The sequence below is a fragment of the Embiotoca jacksoni genome, unplaced genomic scaffold, assembly GCF_022577435.1.
Source record: "Embiotoca jacksoni isolate LCO1_2020_lvr unplaced genomic scaffold, fEmbJac1.0.p SCAF_17, whole genome shotgun sequence".
In the NCBI taxonomy this organism is placed as follows: Eukaryota; Metazoa; Chordata; class Actinopteri; family Embiotocidae; genus Embiotoca; species Embiotoca jacksoni.
Window position 1 is genome coordinate 11,745,250 of NW_027185307.1, and position 22,682 is coordinate 11,767,931.

The 22,682-nt window shown below is 40.4% G+C and overlaps 1 protein-coding gene across 1 annotated transcript in view; it reads left to right on the forward strand.

Moving 5' to 3' along the window:
- Positions 1-3,400: 3,400 nt before the first annotated feature.
- Positions 3,401-22,682, forward strand: part of rttn (rotatin) — a 31,655-nt gene continuing 12,373 nt past the window's right edge. The window contains exons 1-30 of the mRNA XM_069151650.1: positions 3,401-3,544; positions 3,822-4,009; positions 4,619-4,793; positions 4,999-5,085; positions 5,192-5,282; positions 5,573-5,687; positions 7,338-7,488; positions 7,895-8,063; positions 8,695-8,885; positions 9,165-9,280; positions 10,181-10,348; positions 10,435-10,647; positions 10,789-10,901; positions 11,010-11,136; positions 11,465-11,590; positions 12,166-12,282; positions 12,823-12,962; positions 13,599-13,770; positions 13,858-13,957; positions 14,803-14,888; positions 15,588-15,705; positions 16,256-16,352; positions 16,448-16,513; positions 16,636-16,827; positions 17,841-18,083; positions 18,745-18,901; positions 20,031-20,197; positions 20,621-20,840; positions 21,866-21,994; positions 22,198-22,308. Coding sequence (XP_069007751.1) covers positions 3,514-3,544; positions 3,822-4,009; positions 4,619-4,793; positions 4,999-5,085; positions 5,192-5,282; positions 5,573-5,687; positions 7,338-7,488; positions 7,895-8,063; positions 8,695-8,885; positions 9,165-9,280; positions 10,181-10,348; positions 10,435-10,647; positions 10,789-10,901; positions 11,010-11,136; positions 11,465-11,590; positions 12,166-12,282; positions 12,823-12,962; positions 13,599-13,770; positions 13,858-13,957; positions 14,803-14,888; positions 15,588-15,705; positions 16,256-16,352; positions 16,448-16,513; positions 16,636-16,827; positions 17,841-18,083; positions 18,745-18,901; positions 20,031-20,197; positions 20,621-20,840; positions 21,866-21,994; positions 22,198-22,308 — 4,176 coding nt within the window. The 5' untranslated portion in view covers positions 3,401-3,513. The remainder of the gene's footprint in view (positions 3,545-3,821; positions 4,010-4,618; positions 4,794-4,998; positions 5,086-5,191; positions 5,283-5,572; positions 5,688-7,337; positions 7,489-7,894; positions 8,064-8,694; positions 8,886-9,164; positions 9,281-10,180; positions 10,349-10,434; positions 10,648-10,788; positions 10,902-11,009; positions 11,137-11,464; positions 11,591-12,165; positions 12,283-12,822; positions 12,963-13,598; positions 13,771-13,857; positions 13,958-14,802; positions 14,889-15,587; positions 15,706-16,255; positions 16,353-16,447; positions 16,514-16,635; positions 16,828-17,840; positions 18,084-18,744; positions 18,902-20,030; positions 20,198-20,620; positions 20,841-21,865; positions 21,995-22,197; positions 22,309-22,682) is intronic.

The following is a 22,682-nucleotide window of genomic DNA, read 5'->3' on the forward strand; positions in this document are numbered from 1 at the left end:
TTGTTCATGCTTGCTCAGGCTCTTCAGGTCTGTTATAACATCACCCTGAATTTCACATCATTAATGCTGCTAGTTACTCCTTTTATTTTGTTGCCATATGGGGTGCTGAATTTTGGGCAGTTGCAAAGATGATCTGGTTAATTAGCACGAGGTGACCTTGTTTCATGCATGAAAAGCCAAAATCTAATGCTTTAAGTCCCAAGCATGCTCATGCTAAACATTTGGAGATACACTTACACAGCTTTTCATTCAGCTTTCTCACAAATTATTAAAGGAAGAAAAGGGTTAGAAAAAAGGGATGGCTATGTTTTTTTTCCCCTTTTCGCTGAAGGAAGGGTACTTGGCGTTTTTGTTAGAGTAAAGAGTAGATTTCAATTTCTACTCACCTTAAGTTATTTTTGTAGCCTACTGAGGATTCTTCTACTTTTTCAGGGCTTGATTTTTCTTCTCATCCATCCATCCATTATCTATACCCGCTTTATCCTGAACAGGGTACAGTCTATGTCAATTATGACAAATGTAGAATAGACTACTATGGATCTTTGTGGATATTAGTGATTAAATGTTAACTTTGCCCGTAATCAAAACTCCTCCTCCTTGGTCAGCAGCATGACAGTAAGTCTAAAAAGGTTATAGATGTCATAAAGTTGCCTAATATATTATAATTTTGCATTATATTTCGTATTTCTTTCTTGTAAAACACAGAAGCTGGAATATCTATGCTTTTATTGTGGTTGACTTATTATTATATTATATTTTGCTTCTAATGACTGCATTGGTTGCAAATGTGAAAATTATTATTTCATTTCTTAACGGTAAAATTAGTTGTATCACCTCAGGACTATATTTTGAGATATCAGGAAGGTGAGGAATTTTACATCAAGAGACAGATCTATAGAAAATATGAAAAATGTTGTGGTAGCTATCGCTTAAGAAGGGAAATATGTAATTAAATCTTGCCTCATTATGCCAAATGTTTCATACAGTCCATAATGTGTTGTGCTTTTGCTCAGTGTTTTAAGGTTGTCTATATCTTCATTGTACTTTTACTGATCTCTAAAAGGATGTAGTCGTGGCTCCAAATTGAAAAGGACATCAGCAGTATAGTGCTGTTGGCCACTCATGTTGGCCAGTATGGTCAGGCACAGGATAATGACTCATGATCAGCTTTAACCATGGTGAGAGTCCAGAGACTGAGATGCTTTGAGAGTAAATCTGGCTTCAAAGTATTTAAATTGGCATGATTTCCACTCAGAGATCAGACTCATGTTCATGAATAGCCTGAGGTGGTTTCTGGCATAAGACTAATTTAGCCTGATGAGAAATTACTGACAGATAACAAGTAACTGTTTAAGACTTACAATGTTAAAAATCCTTAAACTTGAAAGTACACAAAACACAAAACATACCTTGAAACTAAACATGTACTTATAAAGCTACAGTAAAAAAACATTTACAAGGGCTATGAATGATGGGATGTGTGCAGTTTTTAAGACATGATGGAAGATTCACATAAATCTGAGGGAACATCATACACTCATAACAAATATACACAGCTGAATAACATACACCTTGTTATTTATTTAAAGTAAACTTTTGCTTCCTGTCTGCAGCCAGTGCTAACAAATGATCCAAGACACACGGTGGTTGTCAAACAGTGATTCGATGTGCACTTTGGAGAAGACTGAACAGCTACCGAAAACTTCTCGTCTGACCTGGGGCGATGTATTTTTTTTCCAGCCTCCTCAGCTTTTTGGCTGTCAGAACTCTCACTCTGTATTTTCATTGTACATTTGTAGAATGTCAAAAGCATTCACAAAAGCTCAGTCCCATCTCCGGTATCAGAGGCTGTGAGAACTGGAATAAATGTTTTAACCTCCACAGGTCAATGGACCCTCTGGCAGGTCCATCAATATGACTCATGGTGCGCAGACAAGCTCTGTTCCAACCCACAAACCTTTATTTTTGAATTCTGGTCAAGATGCAAGGGTATCCAAGGATAGCAATGTCCTTCAAAATTGAATGGATGTGTGTATAAAATGATTTTCTATTTAGATTAATAGTGAAACTATTAAAAAAAAATATCTACGATATATGAAGCTCTGGAACGCTTGTAAATATGTGATGTTGTCAAAGACTAAATTTGAAGGAGCAAAAGCAGAGGCTGGAAAGAGATGTCAATAAAATTTGCCTAAATGTGGTGCAATAAAACTGTCATGAAAGTAGAAATCATAATTTTCTTTTCACCCCCTCAAAGTTTTAAAGCATCAAGGTGACAGTTGAACATATAGCATGCTGCCAAATTAATTATGATCTTGAATCCCTCTGGAATTCTCAAAAGCCTCAAAATACTTGTATATTATTAATACTAGCATGATATCAAATTATCATTTGCTAAGTTTGTTAATTATCACCCTGTTGACTGATCATACCTGTGTCACATCTCAAGTGTGAGTTCTTGCACAACTGAATTCATTTACACACAGGGTATGAAACTTGTGTTAAGAGGCAATGCACATCAGCTTTGATTTTTGAGAACATCAATGTTTGAAAAGATTAATTTAATGACAGGATAATGTGGCTGCTGTCAAAACTTTATTCAATATGTTAGCAATTCAGAAGGCTTCAATGATTTTTTTTGAACCATGCCTTGAAACACTGATGATGCAGGAGAGACAATTTGCTTCAGCGTATTTACATTTCCAAAGATCAGAGGAGAGTGGTATGCAACAAAATGGCACATCACATGGGTCATGTGACAAACTCTGTTGACAGAAATGCCAGCTAGAGACAGGATTTCTTGGGACATAATCTGACCAGCTGTGATCTTTTGAGCATATATTTGAGGGTCCTTGCCAAATTGATGTTTGGTCCTTGTGCTGATAAGGTTTAAGGACTGTTGGTGTCATTGCTGGTGTATAAAATAATACCTCAAGTTTTATCTATTGCACTGCTACAAAGTGGATTTGACGTAATGCCAGGGGACAACCCCTGATGACGATAACATCCCTTTTGTCTTTGTTTGGATTCGCTATTGCAGTTTGTGTTTGCAGTCTATTAATGCATCTGCAACGTGGACTCCGATCATTTTTGGTTTCATTGCACATTTGCAGTTGTATTTAAAATGTTTGTAAAATATCTTACAAAAGTTATGATCAAGTCATATAAGACTACTTTTCCATGAGGAGCTCATACCGTTGCATCCACTGTAGCCTATAATATCCCTGTGGCAATGCACCGTTATTCCTGTCGCGCATTTTTTTTTTTCTTTCATACAAGTCTATGGCAGTACTCCGTTTTCCTACACAGTTGGCTTCTCTTGAACGCGCCCTGGTCCGGACTTGTACAGGAAGTGGAGTGACGTTGGCGCGGTCGTTGAAAACAAACCCGGGCAGACGTTGTTGACATGACACTGGCAGGAAACTTCTCACGAGACAGACGACCCTCGGTCGATACCTCAGCTTTTATAACTCGGTTTTGCACAAGGAAACGTACTATAACAACACACCTGGCATGGAGTTATCTGCCCTTATAAGGAAAATAGGTAGGCAGAACCGAAGTATGGAGACCTTAGCTGAACTTAGGTGAACAAACCCTTTAGCCGCTCGCATGCTAACTCACAACAGCAACTGTCTATAAGTTGACTCTAAATTACTTTCAGTAGCTGCTTTTGTTCAGAATAATATTACTAAACCTGCCCAGCATTATCCAAGGAACCTCCAACTCAGTGAAGCGTCGCTGTCGTCCCATAAGATTAGTTTGCTAAAACTTCGCTTCCTCCGCTGTTTCAACGTAACACTTTGTTTTCTACAAACCTTTAGGCCACTCTCTGGTGGAGATACGAGGTCGAGCACTGAAGAGCATCTTGTGTAAGCTGGACCATTCCCTGATTTCCGTCTGTGACATTGTCCAAGAGAAGATGCTGTTTGTGTATCTACTGGAGTGGTTCAATTTCCCCGAGGTGCCATTGAAGGAGGAGGTCCTCGGGTTGCTTTCAACTTTATCAAAGGTAGATACACACATGCATGAGATGATAAGCTTTAAATATAATTTTGATCTTGGCTTCAGCCTTTCTTTAAACAGGCTAACCAAACTTTAACCAGTCAATTGAAGGAGTCGGGCTTAGATGATACGGACAAAATTAGATTTCACAATAGTTTTTTTGAGAAAATACCTCAATATTGCAAAAAATATTGCAGGGGTGACTATTGGTGCTTAAACAAAATGTTGACACTGCAAGATTTTTAGATAAATCATTGTTGTTAATGTGGTTGTTCTGATTGAATTGGTAATGACAAATGATAGAAAAGCCAGAACAGTGCTAAATTCAGAAATTGCATCACTTTCCTAATGCAATCTTAAAAATCTGGAAAAGACAACACTTCTGGCATATTATAATATTACAAAAATTGTGTCCATAGTTTCATGGCAGCCTAAAGTTTCCTCCACATCACAAACACACTGCACTTGTATTAACTATTACCAGCGGCATAAATGTGTTGAGATTTGTCCAGTGATATTTTCAATAGCATCTCTCATGATAAGTACTTTTACAATACCACACGGTAAATCACACCAAAACTTGTGACTATTTATGTTGTTGCTTTTGTCTTCACAGCATCCTAGTGCAGCCCAGATGCTGAGAGACGTTGGTGCAGTGGACTTTCTTATCCAACTATCTCCTAATATGGAGCCCAGACTGCGAGCTGTCATCGATGGAACCCTGGACCAGCTGTTCCAGCTACCTGAGCTACTCCCTCGTCAAACAGTTGTCTCCTCGCATGGACCACATGGTACAACTCCAACAGGTGGTGCAAGTTAAGCCAAATATTTGTTTGTGTTTAGAATCTGTCATTTACAAAACCCTAAATGTTCACAGTCTTACATTAGAGACAGGTGGCATGCGATGATGTGTGTTGTCCTCTTATGGCGTATTGATTAAATATTTGCACGATGGAAAATGTTATTTCATTAACAAATCTAATGTTTCCTCTGCAGCTCCAATTGAAGACAATTTGCCTAAAATGGGTTTTTTCCTCAAGAGTATGCCAAGAAATACAGATGTACCACCTCAGAAGATAGCAGGTGCACTTTGCGAGAAATTAGCCTTTACTTTTGTCTTATGGATATGCTTGATATTTTTTTTTTATATATATGGCTTCTTTTACCATTTTTCCTCTGTGTGGTTTAGTGCACGAATCTGTGAGGTGTCTGAAGTTTTCTGTGTTTCCATGGCTGACTTTGACAAACACAGACAGACACATACTTTCGTCCAATGAGAGGTGAGAGACAATACATTTCTGTAACTAATACTATATTATATCTGTCGTTAAATTCACTGTAAAACTAAATTACGAGTCAATATAATTTATTATTATTTTTTTGTTATGCAACAGTTTCTGAATAAATAAAAAGATTTGGTTTAATACCCAACTCCACTGACAGGACAGATTGTATTTAGTTGTTTTTCTTATCACTAAACTTTTTCAGTTTAATCAACTTGACAAGCATGTATGATGTAGAAATACAGAGCATTAAATACGGTATATCTGCTTTAATTCTTTTTAAATAGCTCTCTAGGGAGCAGCAATCCCAATTTGGTACGGACAACGTGTGAACTGCTGTGTGATGTCATAATGCAAGACTTTCCTGCTGAGATCTTCCTGCAAAGGCCCAGTATTGTGAAGGTACCACTACATTACCACGGTCTTGCACAATAGTAGTACTATTGTAAATGTGCATACATTTCTGCTTACCTCTGCAGGTTTATTTGTAGAACACGGAGGGACCCGTATGGGCGGGGGTGTGCTATTGTAGCTGCAGTTGCCATTATTGCATTATAAGAGAATATGTTAGAATGACTCATATTTTAATCATCTTCAGATACCATGGATTTCTTTTGAATAATTTATGGTTATACTGATCTCAAATATGTCATGAAAAACTTGTGTTGAGGATTTACAATTTCAGCATCTTGTTGCAGGGCATTAGAGTGGATGTCGGTGCCATCACATTTTCTTTGAAGGCTCTGATTTTTATCAGTTTAATTTTTTGTAAGCGTCAGGTGAAGTGCTTATGTTCAAGACAAGTCTCTGTGTGCGATGGATAATCTACACTGTCTTAACTTTAAAAGGGTTGTTTCACTCTTGCTGTCCAAAGAGATAGAGATGTTGATTAAGAATGCTGGGGCTTGTTTATCTTCTCCTGGTTTCTCGACAACTAGTATTCTTTATTCACATCAATTATGTGGAGTGTTTTGTTTTGAGTTGCTCACATGACTGACTCATAATGGATTTGTAGGATGGTCACTCCAACTGTCAAATGAATAACCTGTCAAATAGTGACCTTGGACAAAACATCAATTTATAATTCTGTGTCCCTGATCTTGCAGGAGGCTGTGGAGGTCTCTGGAGGCTTACTTTGCTTGAGTAGGTACTAGATTGCTTTGAGGATATAGTTTGGTCATAATGTACCTCTTACGGGGTGTGAAAGTCCTTGTCAGAACATTTTACTTCTTTCCTCTAAGGCCTTATTCAGTAGCAGAGTTTCTGTATAACTGGACACAGTCGTCCGCAGGCTTTGAACAGCTGTCGGCCTTGTCATGCCGGCTTTTGAGGAATATCAACAGCTGATGCACGGGGTCACCATCCTGAAGCCTGAATGAACTCACACTTTTTACATTCACGAGAAATACTCTCTCTCCGTCTCTATGGAAGTGAGCTACACTTTTTGATGCATCCACCATTATCCTGTCTGTAACAAAGTGCATCTGCTTCCGAGCTCTACATTTCATTGGCATAGACAGTGTTGGAGGAGACATAATTTTGCCCTGATGAGCCACTATGAACATTTTGTTAATAAAGTGGTGCATCAAATTGCATTGGTCTCCGGGTGGCATTAGCATGCTGTCACCCAGCAGTCTCATCATCAGAAAGGAATCATCACAGGAAAGTACTTTTCTACTTGTGGCTTTACTTGCTGCTCCTTTGAGTTACTGGCGCAATTAGGCAAAATTAAAGGGCTTGAATTGAGAGAGATGACATCATGAGCTACAAGGGCAAGAAATCTGGACTTGGAACAAATGGGCTGTTTCAATAATTCAATTCTACTTTCCCTTCTAGTTTTTTTTTTTTTTTTACTTTATTACAACTTTTCTATCACTGTCTGAGTTTCAGTCTTATTTATACAAAGTCTTTGGAGATTGTTTGTCTCAACTTGGCTCTGTATATTGTCCAATATATTTGCCTACTTGGAAGACAATCCAAATTGGATATTAGTAGTTGTTCATCCATAATCCAGCTTCAAAGTAATACAACACCTCTGATATCTGTTTCCAGAACCTTCTGTCCCTCTTGAGGATGGGTTCAGGTAAAGGTGAGGCGAGCTACCTCCACTTGCAGGCTCTTTCCTGCCTGCGGCAGCTTTGCGTGGGGCTGAGGAAGAGACTGCGCTTTCATCAAGATCCAAGCTTCTACTCTGCAAAACAAGGTAGCATGTTTTACTAGGTCGCCTCATCTGTAGATCTTTTTACAGGTGTTTTTAAATGCTGGTATGAAGTGATTTCAGTGGTTGCCAATTATATTTGTTTGCTTGTCCTGTTTGTGCCCATATGTTTACATTACCAACTGATATCTATCAGCAGGTTGCACTTGGGCTGATTACAGACTTTCACTAAAACCGCAACAGTTTTATGTGCTAATCATCCATATCTTTCCTCTAATTCAACCTGTTGTAAAAAAATGGTATTGCTATCTAATCCGACTGATTAATTTCAGACAAGGGGGATATTGTAACATCTCTATATTAATCTTTCCACTCTATCATAAAGGCTTAATGTGCCACAAATAGCCGAGTATGCTCTGTTTTCTACTTTTTTTTTTTTGTGGCTGTGCAGATCCAGTGTCCCAGAACTCGTCCTTCTCTTACACCCAGGAGGTTTTGGGAACCCAGCGATCACAGGCCTCCTCTCCCGGGGCAGAGTGCTCTCCTCGGCCTTCTGTGGTGGGACGCACAGGCCAGAGAGCCAGGGGAGATGGTCAAGACGGCGATACAGCCTCTAACAGGTGTGTGCATGTAGGAAACTACATAACTATACATTTTAAACAGAAAAAGGGACATTGAAGGTAAATAAATGGCATCTCCTTCTGCATGTCTCTTCTTGTCTGAGATTTCTGTGGATGTTGTTAGTAATGATGTTGGCAGTGAAAGGAGAGATTCCTTCGGTTTGAGTCTGTCACACTTCAGAGGCATAAATTATATTATGTTAGTCAGTCTGCCCTGCTGGTAGAAATAACATTTTGATATGATTCAGCATTGTAGTCGATGCTGTTCATCAGATCTTAGAAGCGAGTCCTATACTTACTGGCTCTTTGGAATTTTGTGCACAGTGGGGTTTCCTGTGGCTTTGATAATGACAAAATTACTACTGACACGAGCAACTCACACAAGGAAGATAAAACAATGTAAGGAATGACAGACTGTGAAGGATTTTGTCCTTCTTAAATATGAACAATGCTAGGAGCCCCCTAGCGGCTGGTCTGTAGTGTTTAAAAATCAGTTTTGATTCCCGTGATGGCATATTCAGTTTTATGATCCATCCCTATACAGCTGATACGTCACTCCTTGTATTTGAATGGTTCAAGAACAGATCATGAATTTACAGTTGTCTCCCTCTCTTGTCTGTGATTCATCCAGTGGCAGCTCGCACAGAGGTGGAGCAGCTGTGCAGGCCCCCAGACAGATTCCCCATTCACCTGCAGATGTGGCCCCCTTGGAGCTTCCTGACCTGGGTGTTGAAGATGTCCTGGAGCTGCAGTTACGGCAACTTACTTTGGCTCAGTTCACCGTTATGACTATGGAGCATGCCATACCACTGCTTAAGACAGGTAGGAACCAATGTGTTGTTTTTGTTTTGTTGTTTAGTGAAATTGGGAGGGTAAAAAGAACATTTTTAAATACATAAATCCATAATCTCCGTCTGTTTTGCTTCCTTTTTTAATTTTTTTTTTTTTTTTTTTTTTTTTTTATAGCTTCAGTAACTGTGAGATACTGTAAATATCCCCTTCCTGTTTTTCTACTTTGACTGGATTCTATCAGCTATTTGATCTTGTCAAAAAATATTTTCTGCTCCTGCTCTGTTTCCCTCTTCCCCTCCTGTTTCTCAGAAGGTTCGCATGTGTTCCATGGTGTTCTGGAGCTGCTGTGTGACTCCGTCCTCCTGCTCGGGGACAGTGTTTGCGAGCTGGTCTGGGACGAACGCAGCCTGGTGGGGATGGAGCTGGCAAGTCAACACAACTCATGACAGCCTCTTATGTAGATGAATGGATACACTTCACTGAAAAGGGGAACTGGGTTGGCCACCAGACAATTTACCACAGACACACAAGCATACGGCACTCAACTGTCAAGGAGAATTGTGGGCATGTGATTGAGCTGAATGAATTATATAAGGTTACAAAGGCTTTCTACTGGATACAAAGAGCTTCTTACACATGCATGCAAACTTCACGTGTTTATCCAAGCACAGAATTGCTGGGTTAGTAAATGTCTTCATTTATTATGTGTATGAAGTGCACACAATACAGTAGATTGTGTTAAACAGGTGTGTTTTTTTTTTTTTTTTACCATGCAGAATCATTTGTTATCCTCCCTGGCTGTTTAAAGGGTATGTTTCTCTGCAGGGGGATTTACACACCTGTCAAGCCCAGGCCCCTGTGGCCCTCTGCTGTTTAATACATGCCCAGAGCCTTGCAACCTGCGAACTATTTTGTCATCTTTATGTGGAGAGCAGCTTCTGTGTGCCAGACCTCTAGGTTTTTCCTATGGGAATGGACCGAAGTGTTCATGCCAGCCTCAGCAATGCATAGGGCATGTACTGCCCCCTGCTGGTAGTTACCTTCTATTGTGCAGTTTCTACACCCAGAACAAAGTAGCTGAGAATAGATTGTTCCAATTTATTCATACAGAGATAGGGTGGATCTGTATCTTGTCCCAAAATAACCCTGAAATCTGATTACATTCAATTCCTAACCCCTGGAACGAACAATATTTCTCTTGGCTCCCAGCCAGTGGCTGTGTCTGAGTGTGTGAACATGCACGCGATCTGAATACATGTGCATGTGTTGGTGTGTTTGTGTGGCATGCGTGCTTTTGTCTACATTTCTGTCTGTGTGTATTTTAGAAGGAGAAGCTGCAAGCCTGCATGGAGCTGCTGGGGGATATTCTGAGCTATCACCAGAGCTGTTCAGCAGACACTCCCCACAGTTCTCAGCTTCACCACAGAATGGCCTACATAGGCACTGCCATATTCACCATTAAACTCCTACAGATCATCCTCCCTCCTGAGAAGGTGTGTGTGTGCTTGTGTGATCCAATCACATCAATATATTGATTATGTTCCATTTGAAAGTTAATGTTCCTTTGAACCCTGCACAGGCGAGTGATAATCTCCCAGAGAGCACGGCAACAGCTATTTTCCACTTATGCTTGGACACATCATTGGGAAGTTTATTACCCAGCATGCAAGAGACCGCAGTGGCCTACTTGGAGCAGGTGAACTCAGACAGCCATGACCTCTACAGGAGGTTGACCCGAGCTGCCCTCTGGATGGAATCCACATGCAACTTTCTCAAAGAAGCACAAGCTGAGGTATGAGCTGCACGACACATGAGCTCAAGTAGAGATACCGGTCATCTTTTACAGACATGGAGATTTACAGTATAGTTATAAGAAAATCTGTAAGCCTCTAACCCATACCACAGTTCTCAATTGATGTGTTCCTTCCTCAAGGGGAAAAAGAACTGGTTGGAGTTACTGGAGCTGGCAGACCAAGCCATAGATGGCCTTCCATTTCACCAGCACTTGCCCATCATCAAAGAATGTGTTCACATTTGCTCATACCTGTAAGATGATGATCTTAGTTTATGTGATGTAAAATCCTTCACACGTGCTGCTGCATTTATATATCAAGTATTTTTTTGCCAGATTACATTTTGGTTGTCCTTCATCAGGTGGAAATTCGATCAGCCCAGTCCCCTCCTCCAAACTGAGAGCCAAAAACTCTTCCTCAAGCTGCTGTCCCATCCTTTGCTGCCTGTCAAGACGGAAACATATGAATTCACTTTAAACCTGGTCAAGGTCAGAGCAAGCCATCTTATGTAGTCAGTCATTGTCTAAATGAGTGTAAAGGATTCATGGCAGAAGTATAGCAGTCTGATGCAGCTTCACTGTGGGCCTGTTTGGTGGAGCATCCCTGTGTAAATACGTAGGCTGAGTCACAGCTCTTTGACAGTGTGCCATGAAACCCCCACTTGACATTTGAAATCAGCCTTTCTTTTCATTTTACCAATCACTGTCTGAAGAGCATAGCTACATTTAAAGTGAACTGAAATGCTTGTATGTGAGTAGGAGTGAGGGGTAAGCGATAATTTATGATATGCTCTGGTGTGATTACATATACCCCCAGGACTGCCTTGGCATCCAGAATATGTCACGACAGGCAACAGGGTCGTGCACTGGCGTCAACTTCCTTCTCCACCACAGGGTGCTCTATGAAATGAGCACTTTTGGACTCCAGGACTCTGCAGAAAAGGTAGATGTTCTTGCACTTCTTTTACTTAAGAAAATATATATATATATATATATATATATATATATATATATTAAACGTGTGACTTTTAGACCTTTGAGCTCGGCCATTCTTCATTCAGTCTTTTATATGTCAGTTTAGGTCTGTGTTTTAATCTCATGATAATATTGGTATAATTCTTTATATGATGAAAAGAAATTACATTGAGATAATAGCAACATTCTGAATTGTTGATTAAATATTACCGTTACGCAGCGTAACTTGTGCACAGCAACAATAAACATCACTAAAAGTAGATATATTTCATACAGAATCTGAATCTCACTGTGTTACTGTTGTTGTTTACGAAGTAAGAACTTGGAACCCTAGTCCCCCTAGTCATGACATTAAAAGTAGAGGCATTTGTGTGTGCTGTGTGTGTTTTTTTTTTTTTTTTTTTTTTACTGTACATCAGTCTAAGGTCATACTAAACTGTCATGTAATTTAGACATTTAAAAATCTGTCACTTACATTCCTTCCTAGTTGATTTCTTATCAGTAGTGACTTTGTGACTTCAGCACTTTGCCTGTGATCTATAGGTGAATGTTCCTGCCAAGGATATCCTGCTATTCCTGCTCAAGGGACGATTGATGATGACAGCATCAACCTGGGACAGATTCAATGAGGCACTTTACCCGGTCATGCCCATATTACAGGTGTTGTGCTCTTTCTAGAGGCTGCGCAGTTATTTGCACTGCAGAGCTCATAAAGCAGAATCATGTTTGGAACTCATTACATTATATTTATGGAGGGGAGGAAGCAGTGTTTGTTCTCCACAAGCAAAACAACTGCGATCAAAAGTGCAATATTAGTGCTCTTGGACCGCAAAGACTGCATATTGAGCTGCCAGTGAGAAAAATGTAGTTATTCTCTCATTTACATATTCTATGTTATATTGTTTCCTATTTGGCTAGAAAAAACAAAACAAAACTTGTATTAATTGTTCAGTTTCAGGCAACAGAAAGCCAGGAAATTCTTCATGAATATACATGAGATTTTGACTAGGCTGTCAAGTGTGATTTAATTCAAGGAGGCCAATCGGAGATGTCAACAAGAGATGAAATGAAACCACCCGTAATCAAAGCAATACATATTTTAGCTACTGTCACACTGCTAAGCTGGAATTCCCCATTGTTTGCTCCATTGTATGCCAAGGCAGTCTGAGAATTGTGTGTGTGTGTGTCTGTGTGTGTTAGGGTTACGCCAGCACCGAGGACTCACTGGGAAACTGTGTCCTGTTGATAAGTGACATGTCGGACGTGACAAGAGACGACGTGTTCCCAAGTACAGCGAAGCTCAAAGCAGCGCTCAGACTGCTTTTCACGAAACAACCCACGTGAGTCAGGGCCTTGGGTCCTTCTTTTGTCAATGTTTGTGGTTTTTTTCCCTCTCTGTTTTATTTTGGGCATTATGCGCCTGCCCAAATGCGTGTGCATATTGGAGATGTGTGTATATTTCTGTGATGTGTATACTTCATCTTCTGTTTCTTTCTTTGTGTGAAGCCGTTTGATGGTTTTGACATTGGGTCTCAGGGTTTTTTGTTCGCCAGATAAGCTCCTGAGAGCCCGAATGTTTTGCTCTACAATACTTGTGGTGGACATATTACCCATATTACCCATGTTCCTGTCAGATGATGTACTCATCAACTCATCTAAATGCTCTTTGAGGCCTGTGTAAAATAGCTTCCCATCCAGTCCCAGCCTATGAATATTGATAGAGATGGAAATTAACACCCACAGAAGCCCTGGTAAATTTTGGCAGCAGCTAATAGATTTGTCTGCCCTGCCAGATATATTTTGACAACCAATTGCTGTTTGAAAAAAACATAAAAGCCTGGTAACATTTTCAAGCATGTCTCTGTCTTGCTTTATCACATGTAAAGTTATTTGATGTTTTTAATACATTGTATTATTTTCAACAACATTCTCAACTACAGAGTTGTGTAAATTGTATTATTACTTGTTATTAACAGTGTGAGAATAGTAGCAGTGCAACAAATCCTGCCCCACCTGACCTGCAATGATGCAGCAAACGCAGTCAGACCAGACCTGGATCAACCAGTGATCGCCTCACTCTCCAACCTCTACTGTCTCAGAAACCCTTTAGACATCACACTGGATACCAGCAACAAGTCCGTCCTGAAGGTATACATCTTCATGCACAGAAAGAACAAAAGAAACTTGCGCACAGACAGAAATAGGTACTTACTTAACGTGCTTAATGATGCCCAGGTGGAGTCAGTGGAGAAGCTGTATTGTATCCTGTACTCGGACACTGTTGACATCTCCCTGAGAAGATCGGCTGCAGAACAGCTGTCTGTAGTGCTCCAAGGTGAGCTGTCTGTTAAATGTAATAATCCGTATTATGAACTCGGCTAATGTGTTATTTTGATATGTTTCCAAGCTGAATCTTAAACTAAAACAAAGCCAACTATATTAACTTTGTCTGTAGGCTACAGCAAAACAAAGTAGGATATTTTTTTATTTTTTATTATTATTTATTTCAATGTTTACCTGATAGAAGCTCAAAAATCAAGAAAAAATGACCAGATCAGGAAGTTAGACAAAACTTTTCATCTGAAACGCTCCTGATGGGGTGTGAAGCCATGCAGAGGACAGAACAAAGCAGACCTGTGCCCGGTACAATCCACGGGTAATACTTTTAAACCACTCTCTTGGTCTACCTTTGTAAATTTCTCTCTATATCAGATCAGAGCTTGTACAGACAAGCATATTTTAATTGGAAACTCTGACTGTGGTTACATTTAGGGCCCCTTCCAGCTCCTGTATTTTTAAATTAGTCCTCTCTGTTTTCATAGTTTTACCCCACAAGTGCCAGCAAACCTAAGAATGGGACAGTAACACTGAAAAATCTACAGGCAAAAGGCACTTGCTGAAAATTCACCTCCATGTAACTCCTGATTTAAGTGCTGTACTTGTTCCAATCGGAGTTGTATATGAACTTCTATATGCTTAATAAAATATAAATACATTTTTAAAAGTTTGTGAGAAGTGAGAGCTTTCCCCTTGTGAAAACTGCAATTTGCAGCGAGTGCAGCTGTGTTTGTGCCCTCCCACTACCATATGTTTTAGACAAACGGGAAAAAGAAAATAGCCAACAATTATGCAAATGTTTATTTTTGTACTGTATATTGAAATGTTCTTTCTTCCCCTCAGACACATCAATGCACCCTGTGCTGAAAAACCTCGGGGTAGCAGATAAAGTCATTTCTTTCATTATGGAGAGTGTAAATGGCAACAAGGTAAAAACCAACAGCTTTGGCAAAATGATAAATAGGTGCATACTGAATATATTGATTTCAAAGCCAAACAAAACAAATCCTGTATTTCATGAATGCGGTACCATGTGCTCCCGTTCGCATACTTGTCCTTGTTTTTGTGGGCTTATGTGAGTACATGTGTTGCCAGTGGATGTGCAGGAAACCCACTGAGGCGTGGATGATAGAGGGATGAAATGGCCTGTATTAATAGTGTCAGACAGGCCCCGGTCAGCAGTGATTTTTACCCTCGAGTCACCGCAGTCTGCTGATCATTCCCAGGCCTGGAATCACAAACTGCCAGGGGTAATCGTCCCACATTTCTTGCTACATGGAGGTGGAGTAACAGGGTTACGGAGAATGACTTGTCTCAGCTAACAAGTGTGTAAGGAGGATGTCTGCAGGTCGTGTTTGTCCCAATTCGCCTTTGCCTGCAAACTGCGCAGTCACAAATTTAGCTTTTAGCTTATGTGAACTGACAGTAAGAAGATTCTTTTGCGTTTGCATATGAGACGCAGAACAGGAGAAGGCAGAAAGAAGGTGTGTGTGTGTGTGTGTGTGTGTGTGTGTGTGTGTGTGTGTGTGTGTGCGCGTGTGTGTGTGTGTGTGTGCGTGTGCATGTGTGTGCGCTTGTGTTTTTCCCTGCAATTAAACATCAAGTGAGTAGGTTGCTGTTGTCCCCAGAGCTTGGATTGTCTGCTGGAGCCTTGTGTATGCATCTTGAGAAAGCTGGTGTATGCTGATCCGTCTCTGAGGCACAGCCTGGCGCAGCGCAACCTCCTGCTCCTCACACTGCTCAGGGGTACGTTCACAAGACAACTCATTAAGTAACAGCTATACACGTGTCGTGTAGCTCAGGGGCACATTCTCAAGTCATCCACTGATGCGTAGCTTTAAAACATGTTGTCACTCTGCAGCAAGTGGCATATTGATATGATGCAACTTGTTGCTATGGAGCTCAGCTCAACACAAGCACACCGTCGAGAGCTTCATCTTAATGGTAGTTGGGAATGTTTATAGCAATTAAAATAGTTGTTGCATGCAGCTAAATTGTCAGTCACTCATTTAGATTAGAGAATATTTTCAGGTTCATGGTTACTTCCTGTATGTTCTTATGATGTTATCAGTCTGATTTGGACAGAAAATAGAGATATATCGGGATGTTTATGCAAAAGATAGAAGATGTTTATACATTACAAGGTTTTCCAAGCTTTAATTTAGAAATTAGTCTACAAGTGTTTACCACTTGGAATTCCATGTTTAAAATTCATTGTCATTTATTCATGAGCTTGAGTGATAAAGTTTATGGTTTGTTTATTATGTAAATTGCCTGTGTTGTGTCTCCATCGTAGCATCCTTGATACTGAAGGAGAATAAAGGCAGCGGAAGTGAGGTTGCTGTCCTGATGAGTTTACTATTATTTGATGAGATCGCCAGCATTGAGATATGGTGAGTTCATTTTTCCTCTATTTGGGCTTTCTATACTTTTCACGTTAGTGTGCCTCCATTTAATATTTTGTTGTACTGCTCGTTTGTGTCATCAGGTCGAACAAATCCAACACAAACGTGACCCTCACACAGTTCTCCCTGCCGTTGACAGTAGTACGCAGGTAAGGCCGACAACGGACAATTTAACATTCTCTTGTTCGATGTTGTCGTCTTTTTTTGTCCTCATCAAAGCACTTTTCAAACAATATTACATTTTGTAATCAATGCCTCATGTTTCTTCAAGGTACAACATCCCGTTTCAGGCGGCGACTCACCACGCTGTTAGCCCGTATTGCTGCATCCTGGCTCCTTCCTCTGACCTCCAGACCCTCAGCTCTGCCCGCCAAGCCCTGCAGGTGGCCTGGAACACTGCGTGGCACTCTGGGATAGATAACCTCCTTGAGGAGCTGCGTGGCGTTATCAGTGATGTCAATGAGTAAGATTGTTGTGTTTTCCAACTTAATGTGAGACATTGCATAGTCTAATTTCAAAAAAAAAAAAAAAATTGGAACACCAAAGTCTGTTGTCATTTTATCTTGTATAACAATTGTGATTAAATAACAAATAGAGTTAGATCAAGGTTGATCAAAGTTTGTGTCAATCAAAAGTATGCACTCCCTTACTGCAAAAGGCATTTGAGGGATTATTTATAGTTTGAATTTTCATATATGCCCATTAATCTGTTAAAATTTAGCGCTGTCGATACTCTGGCAGTTTACTTTGTGTTTAAATAACCCTGCAGTATAGTTAGTTTGGTCTAAAGAAGTAGATGTTGAAGAAACTGACCACAACAAAAGTTTGCTGGCAGGATTTTTTATTTTTTTTTTCAAAGAAAAAGTCTGCCACATATCGCTCTGGTAACAACAGTCTCTCTTGTGGGGAGTTTTAGTGAAGAATTAGATTCAGACTGTTGGCGTCTTGTGTTTCATCTATCTTCATTTACCTCTAATGTGACCTAATTCAAACAAATGGGAATGTCTCTCACAGTTTTGAACAGCTTGATTACAGCACAGACGTTTGAAGCACACTACCAATGGATCAATCCATCTAAAACTACATTTTGTTCAGCGCTATGATTGGGAGAAGTGTACTTGTTTAAGATGGATTCGTCAATGAGAATTGACCGGAGTCTTGTTTGTACTTACCATATGCTAAATACCACAATATAGAGAAGTGCTCAACCTAAAATATTGTGGCTTCTCACTACAAAGCTCAAAATGCAACAATCTTTGTTAGATATCGTCACGACATAATTCAGTTTGTGTCTCATCCCTCCGGATTGGTAATCAAATATGTTTGTTAACACACTCATTACTATGCTTCCATGGGTTCTGCTTATGCAACACACTTGTCGGCACACCACTAGTCATGTAATTTGATTTAGAATATATATATATATATATATTTTTTTTTTTTTTTTTTAACCATTTCCATTTTTGTTCCCCGCAGCTTTCATCCTGACTTAAAGATGTCAGAAGCACAGGTTGTGTCACTGCAGGCGGTGTACCCCCCCACGGCCCTGCAGGACTGCATCCAGGCCATCGTCACTGCAGCAGGACACAGCTCTGTGGCCTCTGCCCTGTCCAGGCTCAGCCTCTACTTGTTGATTGACAGGCTGGCTCTCCCTCACACTCCCACCCACAGCTGCAGAGACATCCTCCGCTCCCTCAGTTGGCAGTCAGCAGTGACCAGGTATACCGCATGCACATCCGTCTTTTATCTATATTTGGAAGATTTTATGAGTATTAAAGATTGCCTAAACAAGTATAAGGAACTTGTATTTTTTTGACAATAGTCTTTGCAAATTAAATTTTGCACTCTTGATGGAACTGTATGTCTATTATCTGCTTCATATTGTCCCTCAAATTTAAATTCAAATTATCTGGTGACATATATCTTTATTAGAATCTTTATTATTATTATCTAAAAAAAAACAAAAAACTAATTTCACCATCCTTAAGATGAAAAATTAAAAGGACTATAAAGGAATTTAATACTTTTAATATTGAATACATTGAAATGCAAGCCTCCACAAAAGTACATTCAAGTTTGTCAGTTTAAAAAAATGCTTTGGATTCGACTGATTCCATCAGGGTTTTTTTTTTTTAACACTTTAGGTTTCACCTGTCTAGTGGCATGTGTCTTGAACTTGTTATTCGTTTGTGCAGTTTATATTTTTGCTGTATGACATTTTTTTTTTACAACAGAATGAGAGTAAAATAGACAAGAATATGGTAAAAAAAAAAAAGAAAAAAAAAGAGCGGATAACACTTCAGCTGTTTAGAATATGTTATTGTTCCAGCCATGTTCTCCTCCTCCAGTAGTCACGGCCCCCATCTCTTCCTCCCTGCAGGTTTCTCCAGGTGCGTCCAGCTTGTGTTGAGGATGAAAGGTTGCTGGTGGGAATTGTTGCATTTCTGAATGCCTTCTTCAAATGGATGTGCACAGAGTCTGTGTCTGACCCAGAGGACAAAGACCTACGCTGGATACTGGAGCTGCTTCTCAACCAGGTACAGATCATTTACACTTTCTGCACAAGCATGGAAGTAAAGCACAGGGCAGTATTTCTTTTGAGAATTCAGACCCAAAGTGATAGATCCAATTCTTTTGACACAATGTGGTATAAGTTACATTGTGGATGTGGTATGGACGCGTTGGCATCGCTTCAATTCCTTCTATCTGAACATAGATTTCCCAGTACATTAGTGTCCATTTTATCAATATGTACTATACTTATCTTATTAATGTGTACTACTGTAGTATGCATTTGATGTGTTCGTGTTTGTAAAATTTGTGTATGTATCTCCCTTAGCTAGCAATCTGGGTTTGCTCCCTCCTCTCCAAAACAGAGGGCTATAATGTATTCGTGCCATGCAAGCCTGAATAAATCACACACGCCGTCAAACAAACTGAACATATTACTCCGTCACACCGACAGAAAAGTAGTATCACAGCTTTCCACCTCAGATCTGTGGCAGAGATCATTTCCTGAGCTCTTAAAACAAAAGTTGAATTCATATCATTGCCTGAGGAGAGACACTGTTTTAGCGAGGAGAGCTACTTTTAGGATCTAATCAGTCTCACCTTGGCTTTTTCATTAATGTGTGTGTAAACAATAAGTCCTCCCCTGGCAGCTGAAGCAGACTCAGACTGGATGCCTGGTAGGGGTGAGCTGCGCTGCTCCGCTCCGACTTTTCTGTAATTACTGAGCTGTTTCGGGAACATCTGTCGCTTCATACTGTTGCATTAACTACCCACTCCGTGTGCACTGCTCTGTAGGAAACGCTGCTGCTTGGTACTGCCAGAACAGAGTTTTTTGAAAGAGAGAAGGAGGTGCTCGCTTGCATACACTTCTCACCCTCTGCTACCTTTTATCTCCGGGGATGAGGTTGTCTGAATTTAGAGAGGTTGGCAGATAAATTACGCAACTTGTGTTTTACTGTCATCATATCATAATGATATCACTAAAGTTAATAAACCCTCTGGGGGAAAAAAAAAAAGGATGCATTGTAAACTATGTTGGCAGTTTAGAGAACAAACTGAAAACAGAGCAACATTAGGTAAAAACAGACACGTATGAATTTAAAATAATAACATAAAAACAAAAATCCTTGGTCTCCTTTTACTTCAATCTTCCAGGAGACGGCGTCTCTCCTTAATTTACTGCTCGGTGTTGAGACCCACAGCTCAACTCAGAGCCCGGGAGAGCCGGAGGAACTGAAGAACCATGTCAGCCAGAGGCTGCAGAGAGAGCTCACCAGCTTCTTTAACACCTTACTACTTTGTCTCACACGCACCACTGACAGGTAGGTTGATTTCATACACACAATTGTGAAGCACTTTGAATTGCAACTTTGCTCCATAAATAAAGTTGACTTGACAAACTTCTGGCTGTCCACTGGCAAAGTATATGCTTCTTCTGCATTGACTGTATCTTGAAGTCACAGAGACACAGTTGGCTTTGAGGACCTTTCCTCTGCTGGAGATATATGTTCCAATATTTTCTACACAACTAATGAATTCCATTTTTTTGTCATTAAAAATGAATGAAAGAAGTACTTCTTGTAACTGTGTGAGGCAGGAAAATGTGCACTCACTTGCAGCCAACTTGTAGGGTTAGAAAGTTGATAATTATCATCAGCAGGAATAGTCAACCATTCTAAATCTTTATTCACTCCCTTTCTCTGCCTGCCTGCTCTTCTTCGCTCTCTCCTCTCCTGTCTGTCCAGGCTTTGTTTGGCATTAGCAGGCCCCTTCAAGAGCCAGCTGGCAGTCCGTTTGCTTCAGAGCCTGCGGGTATCTGACGCCCCGCGCTTCTATGGCCTTCCCAGTCTGGAGAGGACACTGCAGGGCATGGTCAGCCTGACTGCCCAGCCTGGCTGGAGCTCCCACTGCCCTGACCTGGAGCCCCGCTCCCTCTGCTCAAAGTATCTCAGTGGGTTGCTCGAGGTGTGTGTTTGTGCATGGCCTCGTGTTTGCATGTGAAGTTCTGTTTCAGTACATGCACATATGTTCATCTGTTCCATGGACACATACAAGCCTCCTCCCCTCTCATCAGATATGAGAATGTCTCCAGAAAGGAATAAAAGGAGAAACATGGTTCTTTCTGAGGAATTAATTAAAATTGAGCAAAATGTGGTTACGGGACATGAATTGCAATGGATAAAAATCTCAGTGATTGGATATGCCACAGTGTGAAGATGCTGATGAGATTAATCAACCTTGCCTTTTCCATCTGTTTAGCTGTTCAACAGCCCATAAAACAATGGCGTAAAACAGTGCAGACCAGCTTGCACAGCAGTCCTCAGCACAGAGGTGTCCAAACTGTTGTTTTTGCCTGGGAATGAAGGCCCCTGTGGAATAGGCTATCCTGTTTACACGATACATGTTTCTCTACATTTCGTTTGTTTTATTGTGCAGCTTTCATTCACATGAATTAGCATTAAAAGAAGATTGTAGGTTACATTTGTTTTACAGTCAGGACTTCTGGGGGCTGATTCCATCTGTCTGGTAACGATCAGATACCGAACTCTTTCAGGCCCGCCTTTGAAACGCTCGGACCCACCTCTCACCTGACACTCCTAGCAATGTAGGGCCCTAAAGCCCAGCAGGCCTTGGGCTCCTCTCTTTTCATCTGCTCCTCCTGTGCAGTCTCACATCCTGATGGCACACCAAAGAAAAATAATTAGTCTCTGCTGTATTTAACTTTCATTTAGATGCAGTGGGCTGCATGACAAGCATACGGTTAACTCGGAATCAAGCACTCTTTGTTTAGTCAACTGACTTTGGTGTTCAGGGGACAATCGCACATACCAGAAGCAGCATGTGATAACAACTACGTACCAAATACTGATAATGATTATTTTTACACTTTAGCTACATCTTTGTATGATTTGAAAGTGCTGATTGGATACACACTGAACTGCAGTATTTGTAATGCAATAATGCCAATTTAATCTGTGTCATTTACACAGGTGATCTCCTCATTCTATGTCGAGTGGGGAGGTAACTCCTTGTCTTTCATGGGGAAAGGTGTGACCAAGAATGCTATCATCTGCTTGCTTCACCTGTCCCATGAGATGATGGCCCAAAACAAGGAAAAGGTAAGTGTCACCATCCTTTTTTGTTTGTTTGAGGGCACTAGGTGCAAAGAATGCTTACAGAACTGACCATAACCATATGGCTATAAATAGCTTTCACTAGTGAGAGTCTACTGTCATTAAATTTAGCACAGTACTACACAGTATTAAACCATTTTGGAATTTAAACCAAAACTATGTTTTCCTCTGCATTTGTTCTGCACCAGGACTTGATTTCCCAGTGGTCTTTGGGGAACGAGGCAGCTGCTGAGGAGGCTAGTGCTTCTCAGTTGGGTTTGGCCTGGCTGATCCCGCTGTGGGTGGACCGAGATCAAGAGGTGAATACAATCCCTAGTTTGTAGTTTCTATGTGTTTCTACAAATTAGTACTTAGAGGAGGTTTTTTTTAATTTATTTATTTTTTATTCATTTTACTGCTTCACTTTATAAACTCTTTCTGTCATGAAATGAAGTTTTAGATGTTTGGCTTTTGGGACAAAATGAAACGCATAACAGTTGCAAAAGAACATCCCAGACATAAAGAAGCACATGACAGCTCGTCAAATCAAATTCTCTGTCTGTCTCCAAAAATAAGTTCCTACACAAGTCAGTCTTCGCGACTCCGTTGTCTTTTGTCATCATCAATCTGAATCCCAGTCTGGTATTCTGAATATCCCACATGGCCACATTTACGGTTACAATTGCTATCGATG